The sequence below is a fragment of the Rana temporaria genome, chromosome 1 (assembly GCF_905171775.1).
Source record: "Rana temporaria chromosome 1, aRanTem1.1, whole genome shotgun sequence".
Taxonomy (NCBI): domain Eukaryota; kingdom Metazoa; phylum Chordata; class Amphibia; order Anura; family Ranidae; genus Rana; species Rana temporaria.
The window spans coordinates 78698615-78724282 of record NC_053489.1 but is presented as its reverse complement, the minus strand read 5'-3'; the positions used below and the strand labels follow the sequence as shown (position 1 = coordinate 78724282).

At 43.9% G+C, this 25668-nt stretch overlaps 1 protein-coding gene across 1 annotated transcript in view; it reads left to right on the top strand.

Annotated features, from left to right (window-relative positions):
* ANKRD55 (ankyrin repeat domain 55) overlaps window positions 1-23649 on the top strand; it is a 144435-nt gene extending 120786 nt beyond the window's left edge. Inside the window, exons 9-11 of the mRNA XM_040339518.1 lie at window positions 3667-4322; window positions 14275-14376; window positions 23211-23649. Coding sequence (XP_040195452.1) covers window positions 3667-4322; window positions 14275-14376; window positions 23211-23467 — 1015 coding nt within the window. The 3' untranslated portion in view covers window positions 23468-23649. The remainder of the gene's footprint in view (window positions 1-3666; window positions 4323-14274; window positions 14377-23210) is intronic.
* The last annotated feature ends 2019 nt before the right edge of the window (window positions 23650-25668 follow it).

Here is a 25668-nt window from a genome sequence, read left to right as displayed (position 1 = left end):
TGAAGGAGGTCGCCTAACTCTCTAAGCTTATGATTGTCCTTAACAGAGATCTTAGGAAAGTCGTTTAGTCTCTGGAATAAGGCAGATTCAATTACTTCGGGACTCCCATAGTCTTGATCTAGACGTTCCCAGGCAGCATCAAGGCCTGCGTTAAAGTTATAGATGTAAACAGATTTAAGTCTCTTTACTTGTTCTGAAGATTGTCGCCCCGAATACTTTATTAGTAAATCGAGTTCTGCTTGAGGTTCAACGGGCAAGCTCTTGATTACCGCCTTAAATGTAGATCTCCAACTCCTGTAGTTCTCTGGGCGGTCATCAAATTTATACAGTCCAGTTGTGATCAATTCTTGTAAAGCCATACTCTTGCTGAGCTCCGTAGCGTTGATGCTTTCAGTTTTTATAGCCACCGGGCATACTGATGGTGCGCCGACTTGAGCCATGGTTGGTATCTGAAGTTGGCTGGTTGGTGGAGCGAAAGGTGTTGCAGATGGGTTCAATCTAGGTAAGGGTCTGACGTCTGAAGGTCTCTGAGCATTTGAAGTTGAAGAGAACTGTATCACAGGGGTCATAGAGTTCATCCTGTAGTCTTTTGCTGTACCCTTGTAATCTCTATTCGCATAGGGTTGCGGTGGCACGTGAGCCGCGTAGGTTGACTCACTTGATTTTGTGACATGCGGTAGTTGCGGAGTGTCTCTGTTAGCAGGTGTGTCTAGTTGACCAGCTTGATTTTGTGACACGTTGCCTTCTGGTCCACATGCTGGATGATTATGAGAAAAATCTCCAACTGTAGGTGGGACTGTGATGTCGTGGTTCTGGCTTAAGACGAACTGTAGGGTCCTTTCAATGGGGTCTTGACAAGCAGCCAAGCTGGGACAAGCTGCTCCTTCTTCTTCCAATAGGGCTTGTTCCAAGACGGATAATTCCGCCAATGCTACTTCCTTTTCTTTACTCTTCTGAAGGATTTCTAGCTGAGCCTCTAGCTGAGCCTCTGTTTCTGCTTGAATGCGTTTAGCTTCTGCTTTGATGGCTGCTTCTCTTTCAGAGCAGGCGGCTTGAACCTGGGCTGCTGCGACCTTCTGGCGAGCTTTGACTATTTGGTCGCTCAGTGTTGACCTTACAGAGCAGGACCGCAGTGACTTAGAAGAGGATTTATGATAGGAGCGGGCAGATCTAGAAGATTTTCCTGAGTGTCTGGAAGAAGCAGATTTACAGGATGTAGTTTCATGTAGCTGTGCTAATCTACCTTCTATCTGTGCCTTTGCTTCAAGATATGTGCTATGCCTCTGCTGGTCAGTAGAAGTAAAGTCCTTTAATTCCACTGCGGCTTCCTCCATGCTGGAATGTGACAATAGGGAATAGAACTTTTCAGAAAGTCTTTTATAATTCTCAAATGCCTTCTTAACCCTTGAGAGAGCAGTGTTCAATTGCTCAGGATTGTTGCTAGTTTCATTAGCGTTTTTTATACAACTTAAAGTCTTATGCCATAATGCAGTCAGGTTACTAGATTTTTTTTCCTTACTTTCTTCATAAACCTCTCTTGCCTTCAAGGATGGATGAGGGCCTCTAGCGGGACAAGCAGAATGAAGTAAGGAGTCTGCTTTATCTTGGTTAAATGCAGGTGACTCTGTGGGATCTCTGTCAGACATAATGACAAGTACTGTAGTTTTGGTGTCTTGTTACAAATCTGCCAGAGCTGAGCTCTGTAGTGACTTCTGATATTAGGCAGATTGAACTGAGGAGCTGGATATTTGTGACATCTAGTGCTGCAACTGGTTCAGACTGGATGGCTCAGCTCACTGCACAGTTCACTATCACTTTATACAGGCAGGAATACACAGTTATTTCAGTAGATTCAGGTATTGGATTCACAACCAAAAACAGCTTGACGATGATAAATCCTAGGGACTTGATGAAGCTATGATACAGTCTTTGAGCAGTTCAAAAGGTACTTATTGCTCTCCAATAAAGGCAAAAGTCCCTGGCAGTGAACAGTTATGGAGCATTCAGTAGAAGGCTGGCTTCATACACAGAGTAATGCTTCCGGTGGCTGCAGCAGTGGCACACAGGCCTAACTCTCAGTGCACAGCCTGCAGATGGTATCCTGTGTTAGGATGTTTGTTCTTCACACACACATGTGGTTACTCACGTTTCTGAAGCTGCAGAGATAGCTGTGTGATGGATTCTTCTGGAAATTTACTGTTCTGTATCAGCATCGGTTGTACCTGTGACAAGCTTCTTGTAGACCCAGTCTGTAAGGATGTATGCAGCAGGTTGAATGATGACTTTAACAGACAGCTTACTCAATGAATAAAGACTCCAGAGGTGTTTTCCAATGCTTCTTTATGCTTCAAGGTAACAAGGATATAAACATAGAGGCTTTTCCATAGGTAAATTTCCAATGAAGATACACAGCTCCCACACTCTGCAGACTTTTCAAGCAACTAAGCAAAGATGGGGTTTAGAGCAGGAAATGGTGGGTGGGAGCAACCAAACTAGCCAGAACAGCAGGGGGTAAGGATCATACCAAATAACATAATAACATAACATATAATAACTGCTAGACAGTAAAAGCTGCGTGACAGCACACTGGGTCAGTGGCATCACAAGGGGGTGGGGCCATCTGGTAACATCACCGGGTGGCCTTGCCACTTAGCAATTTTAGGACTGTCAGGTGGCGGCCTTCATCAAGACCAGAGTTTTTTTTTTTGGGTTGGTGGTGGTGGCAGGCGGTGTTATTGAAGATGGATCGTCATTTTTTTTATTTTTTATTTTTTTTATTAAAGGATTTGTCAAAAACTTGTGTTGTATTTATATTTACTTTTTTGGTGACTGAGTAAGGGTTCTATGTACCCCATATTCCTTTACATGGGGGGGCTTGTTAAAGGAGGCTTCCAGTTTCCAATAAGCCCTCTGCTCGCAGACCCCCACAGCCACCAACCAGGATTGTGGGGGAAGAGGCCCTTGTCCCCATCAACATGGGGACAAGGTGCTTTGGGGGGGGCAGAGCGTCCCTGCCCCAAAGCACTCCCCCATATTGAGGGCATGTCGTCTGGTATGGTAATGGAGGGGGGGTGCTCGCGGATAAGGATTTAGTATGGATTAAGGGACCCCACATTATTTTTTTTCTGCATTTTTCATTGCCGGTAACTTTTGTTTACATTTCAGCTGTCAGTGGGAAAGCCCACTGACAGCTAATCAGTCATCAGTTGTTGAGGACACAGCGGCCAGACTGAGGCCCCGTACACACGTCCGAGAAACTCGACGGGCAAAACACATCGTTTTGCTCGTCGAGTTCCTTGTGAAGCCACCGAGGATCTCGGCGAGCCAAGTTTCCCCATTGACTAACGAGGAAATAGAGAACATGTTCTCTATTTGGCTCGACGAGTTCCTCGTCGCTTTCCTCGGCCAAAAGTGTACACACGACCGGTTTCCTCGGCAGAATACGGCTCCCATCGAGTTTCTGTCTGAATTCTGACGAGAAACTCGGTCGTGTGTACGGGGCCTTAGGTTTTTTTCAAGGACAGCCAGCAAAAGCACAATGGACATTTCTCATTAAATGTAAGTACCGTACATAATTACTATTTTTTGTACCTAAACTTAGGCTTTAAAGTTGTTAGTGACTGTAACCGAATATTCATAACAGTGATGTTCTTTCTTCATTGGCAGTACACCAGACCCGTTCCAGCCATTAACCTCCCCGGGCTGTAAATCCATGAGGAAAGAAGGGCGTCTCACTGTGCTGAATCAGATATTCTCATGCAAGAAGAAGAAGGTGGAGCAGAAAGCACACCAGGACAAACTCAGGTATAACAGAGAAGAGACCTCAGAGGTTGATGATATCATCACCACATTTGACTGTATATTGGACACAAACTGCAAAGACCCTTCCGATGAAAGGGTGACCTCAGTCAACTGCAAAAAAAGGACGGTGGAGTCACAGAAGTATCTGTTACCCGAAAACAAGCAAAATAGCAAAGGTCTTCCACCCATAAGAACACAGAGTCTCCCTCCTATAACCCTTGGACACACTTTTTTGACCACATCACAGACTATATCAGATGTCCCACAGAGCAATGCTTTTCATTTTGCACACCGGTCTCAGAAAAGCAAGAGTGAGCATGACTTGTTTGACCACAGAATTAGTTGCCAGACTTTGCAAGACAATCCATGGAATATAGCTGCTAACCAAATCCTGACCCATAAATCCTGGACATCACCAAATCCTGACAAGTTCAAGGGTCATGCTTTGCTCAAAAAGCCAAACCATATGGACAGTCTATGTTGTCCTCCTCATCTTCCTCATATGGAAAATATGCATTCAGGTAAGGTACACTATGGGTATAAAATCTGAAACCAAATTATTACTTATTTTGAAACAAAATTTGGCAACCTGCTAGGCCAGTTTGTGGTAAGATTAAGCTTCTTTATACAGTTTTATTTTCATATAGAGATAAAGACCAGCACTCTATACAGAGCTTGCTCTCTTGCTGATTGTGATTTATTTACCAGCAGGTCAATATTCGTCAACTTTACTCCTATACTTTCAACAGGTTATATTTCTAACTTTTCCTCATTATATCAGGTGAAAACATTTGTTTTTAAATAAGTGCAGTTTGAGTACACATTTCAGAGGAATGGGTAAGCAAGATCCATTACGGTCATTGTCATTGTCTTCTCTCTGTTTCTCTTCCTCAGACAACCCCCCCCCCCCATCTATCACTCTCTTGCTATTTGTCTCACTATCTGCCCTTCTTTTCCATTATGCATAGCATTTTGTACTACATATCGTGTATATGTACCTCTATTTCTTAAAGGTGGTTGCACATGTATTAAGCCAAACCCTTCTTTATAGAGCTGATCTTTCCAGGAGCCCTATAGGTCTGGTTCTTACTGACTAGGTTAAAACTCACATAGTGAAAGCTGAGGCGTAGATAAGGAGGGGGATAGGGGATCCAAGACTGGCTTTGGTGCATGTGTTTTGCTATTGGTGACATTACAGCTTGTATTTTCTTGATAGGACAGTATTTTTTATGTGAGCTTATGTAGATTGTTCTTGCTCTATACCCAGGGCCAGCCTTAGGTGTTCAGGCGCCCTGTGCGAGCTAATCTTGTGGCGCCCCCCCCCCCCCATCTTCACCCCCTCACCCCCTGGTCACCTAAACATACACAAAGAGGAAAAAAATATTTGTAACAAATCATTTGTTTTAATAAACAAACAGACAATTTAAGTGTGTCTCAATGGACCTTTCACACTGAGTCCTGCAAGCAGCATCTTTGGAGCAGCTTTTGGGCACTAAAAAAAAAATGCTCCAAAAACGCCCCTTTTCATTGAAATGAATTGAAAGCGCTGTAAGAACGCCTTACCCTTTCACACTGAGGCACTGCAAAAACATTCTAAAACGTTAGGGTCTTAGCGGTGCTTTACCAGCACATTGGGATTGCAGATGAGGCTTTGCTTGAATAACGCCTCAATAACGCTCGAATAACGCTCAAATAACAGTTAAGCCTTTAATTGCCCTAGATCAAGCCCCAGATCTGGCCCTTTACTTGCTTTTATCTGGCCCTTGGGGCAATATTTCATCTTTTGACATAAAAAATGGGGCACAATTCCTCCTAATAACACCAACAATGGGCCACAATTCCTCCTAATGACACCAACAATGGGCCACAATTCCTCCTAATGACACCAACAATGGGGCACAATTCCTCCTAATGATGCCAATGGGGCACAATTCCTCCTAATGACAGCAACAATGGGGCACAATTCCTCCTAATGACACCAACAATGGGGCACAATTCCTCCTAATCACACCAACAATGGGGCACAATTTTCTTCTAATAACACCAACAAAGGGGCACAATTCCTCCTCTTACTGACACCAAAAAACGTGGCATTGTTTACTCCTGCTGATACCGGAAATTTTTTGCTATTTCCAGTGGCCACAGTCCGGCCCCCTAAAGTCTGAAGGACAGTAAACTGGCCCTTAGTTTAATAAGTTTGGAGACCCCTGCCCTAGATGATTAACCCCTTGCCAGCCAGTGTCATTAGTACAGTGATCACTGTATTAGTGTCACTGGTTCCCACAAAGTATCAGATTGTTAGTCACAATATCGCAGCCCTGCTATAAGTCGCTGATCTCCGCCATTACTAGAAAAAAAAATTCCATAAATATATCCCATAGTTTGTAGACACTTATTAGGATATTTTGTACCAACAACATTAACCTAAATCGGAGGTCTCAAAACTGCAGCCAGGGGGCCAGATGTGGCCCTTTGCTTGCTTTTATTGCGGCCCTTGGGTACAATTCCTCCTACTGCCACCAATGATGGGGCACAATTCATCCAATGACACCGATAATGGGGCAAAATTTCTCCCAATGACTCCAATGATGTGACACAATTTCTCTTAATGACACCAATGATGGGACACAATTTCTCCTGACAACACCGATTATGGGGCAACCATTACTCCCATTGACACCAATTATGGGGCACAATTTCTCCCATTGACACCAAAGATGGAGCATTGTTTTTTCCCCACTGACATCAGAACATTTTGTACTCCAAATGGCCACAGTCTGGCCCTCCTGAAGCCTGAAGCACAGTAAACCAGCCCTTTGTTTAGAAAGCTTGGAGACCCCTGGCCTAAATTTATGAAAAAACGTTAAAAAAATTAGATATGTTATATAGCAGAAAGAAAGAAAAAATATTTTCCAAATTTGGTCTTTTGTTAAAACAAAAAAAAAAACACGGAAAAAATAAAATAACGCAGAGGTGATCAAATACCACAGAGGAAAAAAAAAATACAAATTGTATTTGTGTACAGCGTCGCATGACCGTGCAGTTGTCAGCTTAAGTTATGCAGTGCACATCGCAAAAAATGGCCTGTCATGGGGGGGGGGGGTAAATCTTCCAGAGGTCACGTGGTTAAACCGTGAATTTTTTTTGCCCAGAGTTAATTTATCCTTTAGGCAATAAACCTGGGGTGTCACAAACATGAAGTGATCCTCTGTAGGAATTTTCCATATGACAGAGGTGCAGACATAGCCAGGGGTACATGGTACCAGTACAGGCCAATTACAGACTGCCTGAAGTATAAATAAACTCTGGGCAAAAAATTGGACCTCTGGAAGATTTACCCCCCCCCCCTTTCATGATAGGCCATGTTTTGCTATGTGCGCTGCTTAAAGTGGTGGTTCACCTAAAAAAAACACATACAGCGCGTCACGAGTAGCCGAAAGAAGCCGAACGTCGGTGCGGCTCTATACGGCGCCTGCGCACCGACGTTCGGCTTCTTTCGGCTACTCGTGACGCGCTGTATGCGTCGTCGGGATGCCTGTCAATCAATTAGGAACGCCCAGTCCTGACGACCATACCCGGAAGCCGCGTTGATCATCTATATAGAAAAAGGTATGTCCCGCTAGCATTTTTAAAAAACAAACGCCGATTCTCATTCTACTAAATAGCCTAAATGCAATGATGAAATTTTTTTTTTTAGGTGAACCTCCACTTTAACTTAAGCTGACAACTGCGCAGTGGTATTTGATCACCTCTGCGTTTTATTTTTTTCTGGGGTTTTTTTCCTCTAACAAAAGACCAATTTTGAAAAAAAATTATAATTGTATGTTTTGCTATAACTTATACCTTTTTTTTTTTTTACAGGCTCACATCTGGTGTACAGGTGGGGGGCAGGGGGGATGACAGGTGTGAAGCTGTCAGCCTGCTAGATAAGGGGGAGGGGACGGGCTGCCTTACCGTTACTTTTCTTCAGAGTTACAGCGGCAGTCTGTCAGGCAGGTCCCGGCTTCAGTCGGTCAGACTCAGTGCTCTGCTGCTCCTGGCGCCATTAGAATTTGAAGCTGAGCGGCATGCATCATGCATGCACGCTTTACGCAACTGCGCCGCGCTACCCAGGTCAGTACCACCTGAGACAAGGAGAGGAGAGGAGGAGGGAGGGTAAAGGGGACCAGTGCATGAGTGTCAGTGGGCGCGACGCTCCCCCCCCCCTCCGCAGCGCCGGGGTGCGGTGCCTTTGCTGAGCAGTGACACGGGCGGCGGCCGCCCCTGCTCCTGCCACATTCAACACATTTTGTTTAGTAAACTGACTGCGAGATGTGACAGCCGCACAGGGCCCGTATTGTCCAAGGCGCCTTGTGCGATCACACAACCCGCACACCGCAAAGGCCGGCCCTGTCTATACCTAATTCATCATATGATTGGAAGGGTTCTAATATGATCACTGCACTCATTACACTGGGTTGTATATGACATGCTCCTGACCACTGAACTCTGTACACTTGGCTATAAATAACATGCTCATGACAACTGCATTCTGCATACTGGGCTTTATATGACATGCTCCTGACCACTGCACTCTGTATGCTGGGCTGTATATGACATGCTCCTGACCACTGCACTCTGTATGCGTGGCTGTATAAGACATGCTCCTGACCACTGCACTCTGTATGCTGGGCTGTATAAGACATGCTCCTGACCACTGCACTCTGTATGCTGGGCTGTATATGACATGCTCCTGACCACTGCACTCTGTATGCTGGGCTGTATATGACATGCTCCTGGCCACTGCACTCTGTATGCTGGGCTATATATGACATGCTCCTGACCACTGCACTCTGTATGCTGGGCTGTATATGACATGCTCCTGGCCACTGCACTCTGTATGCTGGGCTGTATATGACATGCTCCTGACCACTGCACTCTGTATGCTGGGCTGTATATGACATGCTCCTGACCACTGCACTCTGTATGCTGGGCTGTATATGACATGCTCCTGGCCACTGCACTCTGTATGCTGGGCTGTATAAGACATGCTCCTGACCACTGCACTCTGTATGCTGGGCTGTATAAGACATGCTCCTGACCACTGCACTCTGTATGCTGGGCTGTATATGACATGCTCCTGACCACTGCACTCTGTATGCTGGGCTGTATATGACATGCTCCTGGCCACTGCACTCTGTATGCTGGGCTGTATAAGACATGCTCCTGACCACTGCACTCTGTATGCTGGGCTGTATAAGACATGCTCCTGGCCACTGCACTCTGTATGCTGGGCTGTATATGACATGCTCCTGACCACTGCACTCTGTATGCTGGGCTGTATATGACATGCTCCTGGCCACTGCACTCTGTATGCTGGGCTGTATAAGACATGCTCCTGACCACTGCACTCTGTATGCTGGGCTGTATAAGACATGCTCCTGACCACTGCACTCTGTATGCTGGGCTGTATATGACATGCTCCTGACCACTGCACTCTGTATGCTGGGCTGTATATGACATGCTCCTGGCCACTGCACTCTGTATGCTGGGCTGTATATGACATGCTCCTGACCACTGCACTCTGTATGCTGGGCTGTATATGACATGCTCCTGACCACTGCACTCTGTATGCTGGGCTGTATATGACATGCTCCTGGCCACTGCACTCTGTATGCTGGGCTGTACATGACATGCTCCTGGCCACTGCACTCTGTATGCTGGGCTGTACATGACATGCTCCTGACCACTGCACTCTGTATGCTGGGCTGTATATGACATGCTCCTGACCACTGCACTCTGTATGCGTGGCTGTATAAGACATGCTCCTGACCACTGCACTCTGTATGCTGGGCTGTATAAGACATGCTCCTGACCACTGCACTCTGTATGCTGGGCTGTATATGACATGCTCCTGACCACTGCACTCTGTATGCTGGGCTGTATATGACATGCTCCTGACCACTGCACTCTGTATGCTGGGCTGTATAAGACATGCTCCTGACCACTGCACTCTGTATGCTGGGCTGTATATGACATGCTCCTGACCACTGCACTCTGTATGCTGGGCTGTATATGACATGCTCCTGACCACTGCACTCTGTATGCTGGGCTGTATATGACATGCTCCTGCTCACTGCTTTGTGTACACAGGGCTTTATATTACATGCTTCTGACCACTTTACTTGTTATGTTATATTGTACAATACTTAATGCTTGCTTAGTAAAGATAGGCATTGTGCAGAAAAACAAAAATTGTTTTGCAAATTGTACTGAGGTTTATATAGGTGTGTTAGACTCTTGCTTGTAGCACATTAAAGCATAGTTTGCAGACACAATGACTGTGGGACTGTACCATTATCATGTACACAGTAAGTAGGCTCAGGTTTTCAGCCCCCACTGCATAATTATGGTACACTCACAATTTACCGCAACAGACAGAGCGTGGCAACGTTTTATACTCCCATGCAGCTGCCTAATTAAAATAAATGGGACTGCCTGCACTGAATGCCTGTGTACCCCTGCACTGGCAGACACAGCTCTTGCACAAGTGTATGCTATAGTACCACAGCTCCCAACTGTCCCAAATTTCAAGGGACTGTCCCTGATTTGGAGCCATGTCCCTCTGTCCTCCTCATTTGTCCCTCATTTTGGTCTGCTGTATATAGTTGTATATAAAATGGACTTTTTATCTATCAAAAAAGTGTTTCCCACTCCCAGTGCTAAACCTTTCATCTAAATTGCTGCATTTGTACATTTTAAAAGCCAATATAAAGGAATAGTAGTGGTAAAAAAAAAAGCACTTGTTTATTTAATTAACCTTTTTTTGGGGTTAATTCTCCTTTAAAGGGGTGTGGCAGGGGGCGTGTCCTATGCTTACATATGTTTGGTAGTAGGTGTCCCTCATTCCTATCTTAAAATGTTGGGAGGTATGTAGTACATCTGTGTAAACAAAGTTTAACTAGGCAACTTGCTTTTCAAATCTTTAACCATTTCAATACAGGGCATTTTCACCCCCTTCCTGCCCAGACCAATTATTAGTTTTCAGCGCTGTCGCACTTTGAATGACAATTGCGCGGTCTTGAGACGTGGCTTCTAAACAAAATTGACGTCCTTCTTTTCACACAAATGGAGCTTTCGTTTGGTGGTATTTGATCACCTCTGTGGTTTTTATTTTTTGCGCTACAAAGCTATAAACAAAAGAAGAGCCACAATTTTGAAAAAAAAACACAATATTTTTTACTTTCTGATTTAATAAATATAAATAAAAAAAAAAAATACATTATTTTTCCTCAGTTTAGGCCAATATGTATTCTACATATGTTTAGTAAAAAAAAATTGCAATAAGCTTATATTGATTGGTTTGCGCATAAGTTATAGCGTCTACAAAATAGGGGATAGTTTTATTGCATTTTTTTATTTTTTTACTAGTAATGGCGGTGATCTGCGATTTTTATTGTGACCGTGACATTGCAACAGACATATCGGACACTTTTGACACATTTTTGGGATCATTCACATTTATACAGCGATTAGTGCTATAAAGCGGCACTAATTACTGTGTAAATGTGACTCGCAGGGAAGGGGTTAACACTAGGGGGGCACTGAAGGGGTTAATATGTTCCCTGTGAGTGATTCTAACTGTAGGGGGAGGGGACTCACAAGGGGAGGAGACCAATCTGTGTTCTTCTGTACTGGGAACACACATCGGTCTCCACACCTCTGATAGGAGGTGGATATGTGTGCTTAAACACACAGATCCACACTCCTGCCATGATCACAGGCAATCGCGGGTGTCTGGGGGACATCGTGGCCGCCGGGCATGCGCAACGGGTCCCGAGCAACGCCGGCGGTGCGCTCCCCCTAGTGGCCGGGAATCCCAGAACGTCATATGACGTCCACCCGGAGGGAGACAAGGTTCCTGCTGACGTCATTTGACAATGGCTCGGTAGGAAACTGGTTAATAAATACACACCAGAATTTTGTGCAAATAGATTAAAAACTTTAACTAAGGCCTCAGTAGAACATGAGTATAAATATATATATTGTGGCTCTGTGGCTTTAGGCATTTTAAGCCCTTTTAATGAAAATATAAAAAAATCTAGATTTTAATACATTTCCTTCTTTTTTATATTGGGTCCCATGGTCTCTAGATCTAAGCAACTTATTAAGAAAATTCTACTTTTACTTTGGCAAACTTTAAATTGGAATTTTGAAGCAAAATACATTTCAGAGACTTGTGTTAAATGTGAAGAACAATGAAATATGTATTGAAAGGGAATGAAAATAAATGATACATGGTTAGTAAAAACGTTTTAAGCTAGAAAAACAAAGACAATGGGATTTTGTATTAATTTTGAATTTCATATTGATTACAATCTGCAAGTACATTTTCCTACCAAAGCCTGCCAGTAGAGGGCAGCATTGATCTGACTTGTGTCTGCGGTATGAGACAGAACATTCCCAGAAAATCCAAGTGGTCTGTTTATAAAGACATGGCAAAGTGTTACAGCTTTGTAAGTTGTGTAAAAAGTTGTCATTCAATTGAAATATATTATGATGTTTATGTTGGACAAATTTCTGAAAACTTGTGTAAAAACGGGCCTGGTTTGTAATAGCTGAGTTATTATATGGGAGTCCTGATCTCAACCCGATAGAAGACCTTTGGGATGAATTAGAGCGGAGACTGTGAGCCAGGTCTTCTCTTCCAACATCAGTGCCTGACCTCACAAATGGGCTTCTGGAAGAATGGTCAACATCTCCATAGACACTCCTAAACCTTGTGGACAGCCTTCCCAGAAGAGCTGAAGCTGTTCTAGCTGCAAAGGGTGGGCCAACTCAATATTGAACCCTACGGACTAAGACTGGGATGCCATTAAAGATCATGGGCCAGATTCTCAGAAGAGATACGACGGTGTATCTCAGGAAACACCGTCGTATCTCTGTTTTTGGCCCCGGGTATCTATGTGTATGATTCCTAGAATAATTTTCGCATAGATACGGCGTACATCCGACAGGTGTAAGTCACTTACACCGTCGGATCTTGGATGTAATTCGACGCTGGCCGCTAGGTGGCGTTTACGTTCAGTTCTCATTTGACTATGCAAATGAGCCTGATACGCCGATTCCCGAACGAATTTGCGCCGCGTCGTCGTTGTTTACGTCGTTTCCGTAAGCGTAAGGTTACCCCTGCTATATGAGGGGTAACCTTACGCCAGTCCGCCGTATGCCATGTTAAGTATGGCGTTGGGTCAGCGTCGTCTTTTTCCGTCGGTTACGTCGTTTTACTAACTCGTTCGCGAATACGACTTTACGTCAATGACGCTCACGTCGGCGTCATTGACGTTTTCCGTCGTGAGCTGGAGCATGCGCACTGGGCTATTTCTCCGCCCGGCGCATGCGCAGTTCGATCGGCGCGGGGGCGCTCTTAATTTGAATACAAGCCGCCCTCTTTGAATTACGCGGCCATACGCCGGGCCATTTACACTACGCCGCCGCAAATTACGGAGCAAGTGCTTGGAGAATACGGCACTTGCTCCAGTAAGTTGCAGTGGCGTGGTGTAAATGGCTTACACTACGCCGCCGCCGATTCTATGAGAATCTGGCCCCATGTGCATGTAAAGGCAGGAGTCCCAATACTTTTGACAATATAGTGTGGGTTTGACTTGATGTTTCTCTACTACAGTTAAAGCAGAGTTCCACCCATTTAAAAGTCAGCAGCTACAAAAATTGTAGCTGCTGACATTTAATAATCAAACACTCACCTGTCCCACGGTCCAGCAATATGGGCACACAAAGCCTCACTCCTCACCATGGCGCTGGCATTTTAAGGCCGCGTACACACGGTCGATCCATCCGATGAGAATGGTCCGACGGACCGTTTTCATCGGTTCACCGCTGAAGTGGCCTGATGGTCTGATGTGCGTACACACCATCAGTTCAAAAACCGATCGTGTCAGAACGCGGTGACGTAAAACACACGACGTGCTGAAAAAAACGAAGTTCAATGCTTCCAAGCATGCGTCGACTTGATTCTGAGCATGCGCGGGTTTTGAACCGATGCTTTTGTGTACTAACCATGGGTTTTGACCGATGGTCAGCCGTCCATCGGTTCGATTTTAAAGCAAGTTCTCTAATTTTTGTCCGAAGGACAACAGACCGATGGGCCGTACACATGGTCGGTATGGACCCATGAAACTGGACTTCAGGCCGTTTTCATCGGTTTGGACCGACCGTGTGTGCGCGGCCTAACTGTGGGCGCCCAGCTGTGGCCTCACATTTTCTATTCTTACCAGATTTACTTTAAAATGTATCTTTTCCTACTTTGAATTACATTTTTGTCATCAGGTCTTTTCTGGCTTTGTAAAAGGTTATTTATAGAAAATAATATATACATTATATAGTAAATATTCATTAACTGAAGATATTTTACATTTACCTATGTTTGTTTAAAGTGTTATACTATACTTAATTAACATATATAATTATTTTCAGGTCACAACTCGCCTCATCTCCCTCAAGATAAACCAAGAATGAAAGAAGTTCGACTTGCGCGAAACAGCTTGGCCCCTTTACCGGATCACTGTGTGAAGAAAAGTAGGTGTAAATAACATGCTATTTACATACAGAACATCTGACAGGGAAGATCTCATTTGTAAGGGTCAAACATTTTTTTTTCTGTAGCATCATAAGAAGAAACAAAAATGAATTGGGAAAACTTTCCGATGCTGTATTGCATTCATTCTGCAAAACAGTTCGGAGATCCCATCTGCAGATGACCCATAGTTTTACGATTTGGCTATAACAGGTGCAGGATAATGGATTTTAATAGAAGTTCGACTTTTTGGAATCCCCCCCCCCCCTTCAGTGTCACATTTGGCACCTTTCAGGGGGGCGGAGGAAGCAGATACCTGTGTAATACAGGTATTTGCTCCCACTTCCTGGCATAGATCACTGTGGTGACCTACGCCACTTCCTGCGCCTACACTGTCCTCCCCCGCCGTCTTCTGGGAGACACACAGGTTCCAAAAAACAGCAGGGACCAGTGAAGACACGCAGCGCGACTCGCTCATACGCAGTAGGGAACCAGGAAGTGAAGCCGCAAGGCTTTACTTCCTGATTCCTTCACCGAGTATGGCAGTGGGGGCAGCCGAGAGCCTAGCGACTGATTGGCTTCGGCTGCCTTACATTTATGAATGCTATGGAAGCAAGTCTTTCTGTAAACTGATCACATTCACATACAGTATATTTGAAAATATTGCACAAAAAAGATTGGAATCCTTTTAAAATATTGTCCTACTTTTTAATTAAGCCAGAGTTATTTACTACAGCTTGTCTCCCAGGAATTCTTGTCCCATGTGATGATTGTTGAGCATATGGTTATAAAGATGTCTTTGCTTCTCATAACCCCTTGACAAATAAAATGCATTAGGACATCTGTGCAGATAACTTATACACATTATATGCACATATGTACTGTATTAAACATGCCTTTATTTTTCCTTAATCTATCATCTTTTCCATAAAATCACATTAAAATAGTAATCATTATTTATTTTTGGTCATTGAGGGCCACAGAGACTAGGGAGATGTGGGTTATATTGCCACCTACTGGAGGATTTGGACTCCAACAAATTGTGGCCAGCCTGGTATAACTCCTCCTACTCCCAGGATGCCTTAGTTTTTTGCTAGTGTCCTGGGAAGATGGACACTATTTATTTATTTAGTTTTGTTTGTTATTTAAAGGTGTGTATAAAAATACAGGAACAAGTTGACTACAAACTTTGTGTAATCCAGACGATAATAATTCACGTACAATAAACTCAGTCAATTATAGATGCCATTTCTCTGTTTTGACAAAAGTATAACTATTTTGCTTGCTATTTTTTCTTCAATCAAGATTATTCCTCTTAAATTCACTTGAGCTTGTTGCTAAATGAATGTAACATGTGTGACATGTAGGGCCAGATTCACGTAGAATCGCGGCGGCGTAACGTATCGTATATACGTTACACCCAGGGGCGGACTGACAACTCATGGGGCCCCCGGGCAATAGGAGATTATGGGGCCCCCCAGCAAGCTGCATGCTTGTTATTTAAAAATAAATAAAAAAACAAGATTTTACAACCCCTTCAATTAAAACCAGCAACTGTTGAGACAACACCTTGGTCAGGTCTATGTACAGTGTAATGTACAGAGTATGTGGGTCAGGAGTAACAAACAAAACAACATATAGAGTATAGCAGTCAGGATGAGCACCACGTTCACATCAGAGTCCTCCCTTACATCAAAGTCCCAACATTCTCCCTCTACATCACAGGCCGCAGGGTCAGTCCCCCCCTTACATCAGAATCTCCCCTTACAGCAGAGCCCCAACAGTGGCACCCTATGGCAGAGCCCCCCCCCCCCCTCCCAGTGTGTCACCTTTTATCGGTGTCCCTTTACACACACCTTTGCACCTTAGTGCTTAGTGTAGCAGGCAGCTGGCAGGTAAAGGCTTTAAAAACCCACTTGTTGCCGCCTCCAAACTGCACAAGTGAGTCATGGAGCCAGCTGAATAGTGAACTGCTGTGGTTGGCATTTAGGCATGTGATTAAAGGCCATGCTTGATGGGTGCCATGATGTCATGATACAGAGACAGTATACAGATACAATATACGGACACAGTATACACACAGACAAAACACACAGTATACAAACCCAGTATACAGACAATATACAAACACGGACACAGTATACAGACACAATATACAAACACGGACACACACACACAGTATACAGACACAATATACAAACACGGACACACACACACACAGTATACAGACACAATATACAAACACGGACACACACACACACACACACACAGTATACAGACACAATATACAAACACGGACACACACACACACACAGTATACAGACACAATATACAAACACGGACACACACACACAGTATACAGACACAATATACAAACACGGGGACACACACACAGTATACAGACACAATATACAAACACGGATACACACACACAGTATACAGACACAATATACAAACACGGACACACACACACACAGTATACAGACACAATATACAAACACGGACACACACACACACACAGTATACAGACACAATATACAAACACGGACACACACAGTATACAGACACAATATACAAACACGGACACACACAGTATACAGACACAATATACAAACACGGACACACGCAGTATACAGACACAATATACAAACACGGACACACACAGTATACAGACACAATATACAAACATGGACACACACACACAGTATACAGACACAATATACAAACACGGACACACACACACACAGTATACAGACACAATATACAAACACGGACACACACAGTATACAGACACAATATACAAACACGGACACACACACACAGTATACAGACACAATATACAAACACGGACACACAGAGTATACAGACACAATATACAAACACGGACACACACAGTATACAGACACAATATACAAACACGGATACACACACACAGTATACAGACACAATATACAAACACGGACACACACACACACAGTATACAGACACAATATACAAACACGGACACACACACACACACAGTATACAGACACAATATACAAACACGGACACACACAGTATACAGACACAATATACAAACACGGACACACACAGTATACAGACACAATATACAAACACGGACACACGCAGTATACAGACACAATATACAAACACGGACACACACAGTATACAGACACAATATACAAACATGGACACACACACACAGTATACAGACACAATATACAAACACGGACACACACAGTATACAGACACAATATACAAACACGGACACACACAGTATACAGACACAATATACAAACACGGACACACACACACAGTATACAGACACAATATACAAACACGGACACACAGAGTATACAGACACAATATACAAACACGGACACACACAGTATACAGACACAATATACAAACACGAACACAGTATACAGACACAATATACAAACACGGACACACACACACACACACACACAGTATACAGACATACACAGTATACAGACCCAGTATACAGGCAGACACACACAGTATACAGACACACACAGTATACACACAGACACAGTAAGCATATACATACACACAGTATACACACTTTTCATCTATAAATCAGCATAATTGAACACACTGCTGCTGCCCCCATCTCCTGGCATGCTGGGACTTGTAGTTCAACAGCAGTACACAGACACATTCGGTGGTAATACAGGAGAGGAGGCTTAGCCTGTGTTTTGGTGGGCAGGTAATCTGTAGGGACTGAGATGTAGCAGAGATTGGGGGAGAAGTTCAGAACATGCTTCCTCCAGGAGAAGTGCACTTCTCACACACAGAAAAACGATCTAACAGCCTCAGAGACAGCTCTGCTAGAGTAAACTCAACCCCCCCTCCCCCTCACCAGAGAAAGCACTGATAAAACGACATTTAACTTACCTTGTTTTAGCCTGAAGTCCATCCCACACTCCATACTGCGTCCCCACCTCCCTCTCCTCCAGCTGTCGGCAATCTCCTGCTCTGTATTCAAAGAAGCCGCGCGGGGGAAGGGGGGCGTGTACACCATGTTCCCATTGGCTGAGGAGGTAGTGAAGGGGTGGAGCAGCTATTGCCTCCGAAATCTCACTTCAAAATGATGTCGGTGTCATACATTTCAGGTACAGATGTAAAAATACACAGATTTTTACAATCTGTCCCTGATTTTTCTAAGGCTGGCAACCCTGATGGGGCCCCCTAGTGGCATGGGGCCCTCGGTCACTGCCCGAATGACCGAATGGTCAGTCCGCCCCTGGTTACACCGCCGCAAGTTTTCATCACAAGTGCCTGATTCACCAAGCACTTGCGTGAAAACTTACGCCGGCGGCCTCCGGCGTAAGCCCGCGTAATTCAAAGGGGCGTGTGCCATTTAAATTAGGTGCGCTCCCGCGCCGAACCTACTGCGCATGCTCCGTTTTGAAAATCCCGCCGTGCTTTGCGCGAAGTGACGTCATTTTTTCGAACGGCGACGTGCGTAGCGTACTTTCGTATTCCCGGACGTCTTACGCAAGGAAAAAAAATTGAAATTCGACGCGGGAACGACGGACATACTTTAACATGGGCTGTGTAAAGTTAGGGCAGGTAAAACGACGACTAACTTTGCGACGGGAAACTAGACTAGCAACGACGTAAAGAAACGTGAAAAACCGTCGTAACTACTAATTTGCATACCCGACGCTGGTTTACGAAGCAAACTTCCCCCAGCGGCGGCCGAAGTATTGCATCCTAAGATCCGACGGTGTAATTCAATTACACCTGTCGGATCTTAGGGCTATCTATGCGTAACTGATTCTATGAATCAGTCGCATAGTTAGGACGACCCTAAAACAGAGATACAACGGCTTATCAGGAGATACGCCGTCGTATCTCTTTTGTGAATCTGGCCCGTAGTTCTTGCTTTTCACCACTAGATGTCCATAGCTGTTAAGTGGAATTGTTATGCCAGTGTGTCCTCAGAGACTCAGATCATGATCTTGGGATAGCCTGTGTCTTGTTGACAGTCCGTTTTTTTCTTGTAGGATTATTAGTGTTGCTGTTTTCCACCTTTCAGCTTTTGGACATCCCAACAATCTCTGAATTCCTGTGTCCCTCAATGAGCAAGCAAAGATATTGTATTCTTGTACTTACTGTAAAATCCATTTCTTGGAGCCAATTGAGGGATACGGGTCCCATCAGTCCATAATAAAATCATGGCCTTCTTACTGCCGTGCGATAAATCATGCTGCAATTGCGGCAACCTGATTCAGGGATGCATGTCGCCCAAAAGTAGCTCCTGAACTATTTTTGGGCGACATGCGTCCCGCCATGTGGGTTACCACAACTGCAGCATATTTTATCACAGCAGACCCGCACTGAGATTTCAGGTGTCATTCAAATGAATGGCATCTCGAATGTGAGTCACACGTTTTATCATTCACACCTCGGCGCTGTCAAATCATGGGCAGATCCGCAGCAAATCTGCCCGCGATTCAAAAAGCTGTAGTGTGAATGCAGTGTCAGGCTCCATTCACACCATGGCGTTCTGTTTTGCGAGTCAATTGACGCATTTCTGGCGATTCTGCCTGCAAAACGTAACTCCATGGTGTGAATGGAGCCTCAGCGTTGTGAATAGATTTAAATAGGAGGAAATTAAATTACACATACAGAGCTAGAGGACACACATCTGTCCCTCTTTCCCAGCAAGACAAGGCCTGTAATAGTTATTCAATGACAGGAAACAAATGGATGTACCCTATATTACATATTTAATTGTAATGTGTGTGTGTGTGTGTGTGTGTGTGTGTGTGTGTGTGTGTGTGTGTGTGTATTTAAGGCATAATATGTCACTCTCTGTAAAAGATTAAAGGGGTTGTAAAGCTTCATGTTTTTTCACCTTAACCCCCTTAGCGGTAAACCCGAGCGTGACTCGGGGTGGGTTTTCCATGTTAGGATCGGTATCCCCGAGTCACGCTCGGGGTAGATGTGCAGAGTGTGCAGCGGCGTGGCTTACCTGCTCGCTGAATCCACAGGCAAGTTACTTACCTTGTCCCTGGATCCAGCGATGCATCCCCGCTGTGTGAGCGAGCGGGTCCTCCTCGCTCGATTCACAGTGTCCCCGTGTGCCGCCGATCTCCGTTCCCTGCGACGTTACGACGCACGGGGACGGAGAACGGCGCCAAATTAAAAAAAGTAAACAAACACAAAACATACAGTATACTGTAATCTTATAGATTACAGTACTGTATGTAAAAAATACACACCCCCCTTGTCCCTAGTGGTCTGCCCAGTGCCCTACATGTTCTTTTATATAATAAAAACTGTTCTTTCTCCCTGCAAACTGTATATTGTCCAAAAGTGTCCCTTTATGTCAAAAATGGTTTTAGATCAGCTAGAAAACAGCGATAATAAATTATAATCACTTGCAGAATTGTGCGATAGCGATTTGTGGGGAAATACGTCATAAAAAAATAAAAGTAATGACAGCGACAATTCTGCAACTGAGCAAATTTCAGTGATTATTGAATAATTTTTATTATAATTATATTATTATTTGTTATAATTATTTATTATATAATAATTTATAATTTTGTTTTAAAAAAAAAATCATACCCGGGATGCCTACAAGACTCTTGTTTGGTCAGATTTAAGTGAGTTATTCCTAAAAATTACAGGCCTACAGTATAAAACGCCAAATTTCCTTGCAAAATAATTGTACCGCTTTTGGTACGTAATTCCAGACAGAATCATACCGCCAGGGAGGTTAATGCATCCTATGCATTAAGGTGAAAAAACACCTTGCACTATCCGGCCCCACCGAGCCCCCATTTTACTTTCCTGAGCCCCGAATCTCCGTGGCCGTGATTCTGCGATGCTTTCCCCCAGCTCTTGTGGGCTCTTCATTGGATGATTGATAGCAGCGCAGCCATTGGCGTCGGGGTCGGGGCTGAGTGATACACACAGAGGCAATGAGAGCGCATCCCAGAGGGGGGTTAGCTCTTGCGGGGAGGAGCCGAGACAGCTGCCGAGGGACCCCAGATGACGAGGATCAGTGTCACTCTGTGCAAAATTAACTTCACAGTGGAGGTAAGTATGGTATGTTTGTTATTTTAAAAAAAAATTAAACCTTTACAACCCCTTTAAGGCCCCTTTCACACAGGCACCTCCGCAGATACCTTATTTTGAGAGGTACCCACTTCCGCTACAATGCCTAGGCGATCAGAGCAGGAGCCTAAAAGCTCTTAAGGCTGGAAGGTGCACCAAAAAATAATAAGATCTTCCAGAACAAGGACTGTCCCTGGCAACCTTAGTTAGGGTATAAATGCTGATGTATGTTCCTTACACACAGAAGAACTAAGGAAGCCATATAGATGAGTGATGAAGTCTTCATCCCTACCAAACAAGACCAATAGCTAGTGGTCCACTAGGCAATTTTCACTTTTTTTTTTAAGGGGGAGCAGATACCTTATTTTGAGAGGTACCCACTTCCGCTCCAATGCCTAGGCGATCAGAGCAGGAGCCTAAAAGCTCCTAAGGCTGGAAGGTGCACCAAGTGCCATTACCATTTGGGGCACTAAGCGCACCTGTGCCTTTCACCCGCATCTAACCACCAGAGCCTCATGTACTGGGGCTAAATACCCAGTGTGCTTGTATAAAACATAACTAAACCAGTACTGAGCAAAAATAGAGCGACCTAGAGTGACCTAAAAAAACATCAACTTGACATATAAGGTAATCTGGTATAAACTGGTATATGTTTAGTTAGAGGGCTGACCACCTAACGGTGTCATAGGCATTGGAGTAGTACTATATTTATATTTTGTATATACTATAATTATTTATTTTTAGCCCCTACATCCAATCACTGGCTAAATCCTGCCGCCTTAACCTCTGCAACATCTCCAGAATTCGACCCTTCCTGACTAATGACACCACAAAGCAACTTATTGACTCATTGATTATTTCCCGCCTAGACTATGGCAACTCTCTCATTAATGGCCTACCCTTACGCAGGCTATCCCCCCTCAGTCTATTATGAATTCTGCTGCTAGACTAATACACCTCACTAACCGATCCGTGACTGCTGCTCCTCTCTGCCAATCCCCTCACTGGCTTCCCCTACCCCACCGTATAAAAATCAAGATACTAACCACAACATACAAGGCCATTCACAACATTGCCCCCATCTACATCACCAACCTCATCTGCAGATATCGCCCAAATCGTCCCCTCTGCCCCTCTCAAGACCTCCTGCTCTCTAGCTCCCTTGTTACCTCCTCCCATGCTTGCCTTCAGGACTTCTCTAGAGCTTCTCCCATCCTCTGGAGCTCCCTGGCCCGGTATGTCCGATCAGCCCCTACCCTGTCCAGTGTCCACCTTTAGGAGATCCCTGAAAACTAATTTATTCAGGGACGCCTATCCCACGCCCATCTAACCACTGTCCCCCAGCCAACTCCATCAAATCATCATCTGCAGCTTTTACCTTTTGTACCACCACCCCCTCCCTTTAGAATGTAAGCTCTATGAGCAGGGCCCTCCTGTACCTTCTGTATTGTAATGTATTTGTGCTGTCCCCCTCTACATTGTAAAGCGCTGCGTAAACAGTTGGCGCTATATAAATCGTGTATAATAATAATATATTTATTCCATCCTGAGATACCCCCACCCTCTTTACTCTTTTATTTGTATATGTACAGTAACTTGTTAATTTATGTTATAGTAAACTGGTTGAGTGCAATAGGGCTAATTGCTCCCTAGGCTTCCACTGACATCCATGTTGATAGCAAGAAGTATATAACCTTTATCTGTTGTTAAATATAATTTCCTACTTTTCTTTTTATTCCAGTCCAGTTGCCATCTGGGCAAGCCTGTCCAGGAGTCAAGAAGTCTATGTCTTTGCCAACCAACTCTCTGCAGATGGGAAATAACTTGTCTCCATTAATCATCTCTAAAACTCAGAGTCACTCACTCTATTCCTTCTTGCCGGTCCTAAGAAAGGAGCCCTTGAGGACAACTCGTGTCCTGCCCGCCATTCCCAGTCAAAGGGGCCAAAATACAGAAAGCCTTATAAGGTCTCCAAAAAAGTCTGACACCAACGACTAGCGCCACATCTGGAGCCAAGAGTAGAAGAGTCCCTCCTTTGTGTGTTTCATGTACATTACACTGTATGTAGGGTCTGTAAGACAACAATCATGTGTGTCGTTTGTACATTCTTGAAAAATTATTATATACATGAACTAGATTTTTGCTATTTTTCTAAAAAATAAAAAAATCTTTTTTTATAAGTTGTTATTTTGTGATCTTCCACTCCAAAACAACATGAAAAAACATCAGAGGAAACTTTACGATAACTAGTTTAATTAAATTCTATATTGCTTTGATAGAACTTTTTTTAATTTACTGTGGTTATTATTATTATTTATGAACAATGAAATTCGCGCTAACCAGAAATTGGGATAAATTAATAAATAAAAAATGGGTGTGTTAGAACCGAAGGCCGCAATAAACAGTGCATATACACATAAATAATATAGAAAAAGGAAAAAACGGCGCCAACTTTATAAGCCAGCTGTGATACTGGGAAAAATGTTCAATATAAAATATAAACATAAAATCAATTAGAATAATGAATAATTAGTCCAATATAAATGTCCTGATGGGTAAAGAACAGGGTATGCAGCAGGAATCTTTACAGCTGGATTCTAATAACACCACAGTGAAGGTATTACAAATCAGTGAAGCCACCACCACATAGATAGCCTCTTACCAGATTGCTAAGAGGGAATAGCCTTGAGCAAGATACACCGCTCTGTATGGATAACAAATCCGGGGGAATCCTGATCACAATCATCCAAGGGAACAGGACATCCAAGGGAGAAAAGCCAGCTATCCAGCGAATCCAATCCTCCACAAAGGAGAGTGGCAGCCCTTCCACTCAGAGATCACGTGGTTCCCCAGAATAGAAAGCAGACTATAGTGTGATACCGTTTGAGGGTGTTTATTTAAATATAAAAGTTGTACTTACAAATGTTTTAAAAATATTGAGCATAAAAACAAATGCCGGCCGGCAACGAGAGCCCTTCCTCGTTCAAATAGAGTGCGGTAGCGTCACTGAGTGCATGTCCCAGACGCGTTTCGTCATAGGCTGACGTTATCAATGGTGACGTTTTTAAAAATGTTGTTTTTTTTCATCACAAAAAACGACTGTGTCTACGCGGCATTACTGTAATCCTTGGGATGGGAGAGAATGTGGGAGGTACACTAGGCCTGTGTATGTATATGTGAACTCGCCCACTTTAATATAAATCACACCCCTCATTCTGCAGCCAGCAAGCCATACATAACACACGGTATGTCAGGTTACAGGCTTATAAATACAAAGCATTTTAATATAAATGTAAACCTGTGCAAAGTTTTAGTGTCCATCATTGCCAAATTTCAGGGACCACCAGAGCCAAATGTCAGGGACCACCACCAGTGGCGAATCTCAGGGACCACTAGGACTACAAGGGGGTGTGTCAGACCACTGGCTGAGGTTACATAGTTACATAGTTAGTCAGGTTGAAAAAAGACAAGTCCTTCTAGTTCAACCATGAAAAAAAATATCTCGTACAATCCCATATACCCAATTCTATAACCACAGTTGATCCAGAGGAAGGCAAAAAACCCCAGCAGAGCATGCTCCAATTTGCTACAGCAGGGGGAAAAAATCCTTCCTGATCCCCCGAGAGGCAATCAGATATTTCCTGGATCAACTTTACCTATAAATGTTAGTACCCAGTTATATTATGTACATATAGGAAAGTATCCAGACCTTTCTTAAAGCAATCTACTGAGCTGGCCAGAACCACCTCTGGAGGGAGTCTTTTCCACATTTTCACAGCTCTTACTGTGAAGAAACCTCTTTTCCTCTAGATGTAAAGAGAGCCCCCGTGTCCTCCTGTGTTGACCGTAAAGTGAATAACTCAACACCAAGTTCACTATATGGACCCCTTTTATATTTATACATTGTTGATCATATCCTTCCTTATTCTTCTCTTGTCAAGAGTGAATAAATTCAGTTCCTTTAATCTTTCCTCATAGCTGAGCTCCTCCATGCCTCTTCTCATTTTGGTTGCCCTTCTCTGCACTTTCTCCAATTCCCTGATATCCTTTTTGAGAACTGGGGCCCAAAACTGAACTGTATATTCCAGATGAGGTCTTACTAATGATTTGAACAGGGGCAAAATTATATCTCTCTCTCTGGAGTCGATACCTCTCTTAATACAAGAAAGGACTTTGCTCACTTTGGAAACCGCATGCTA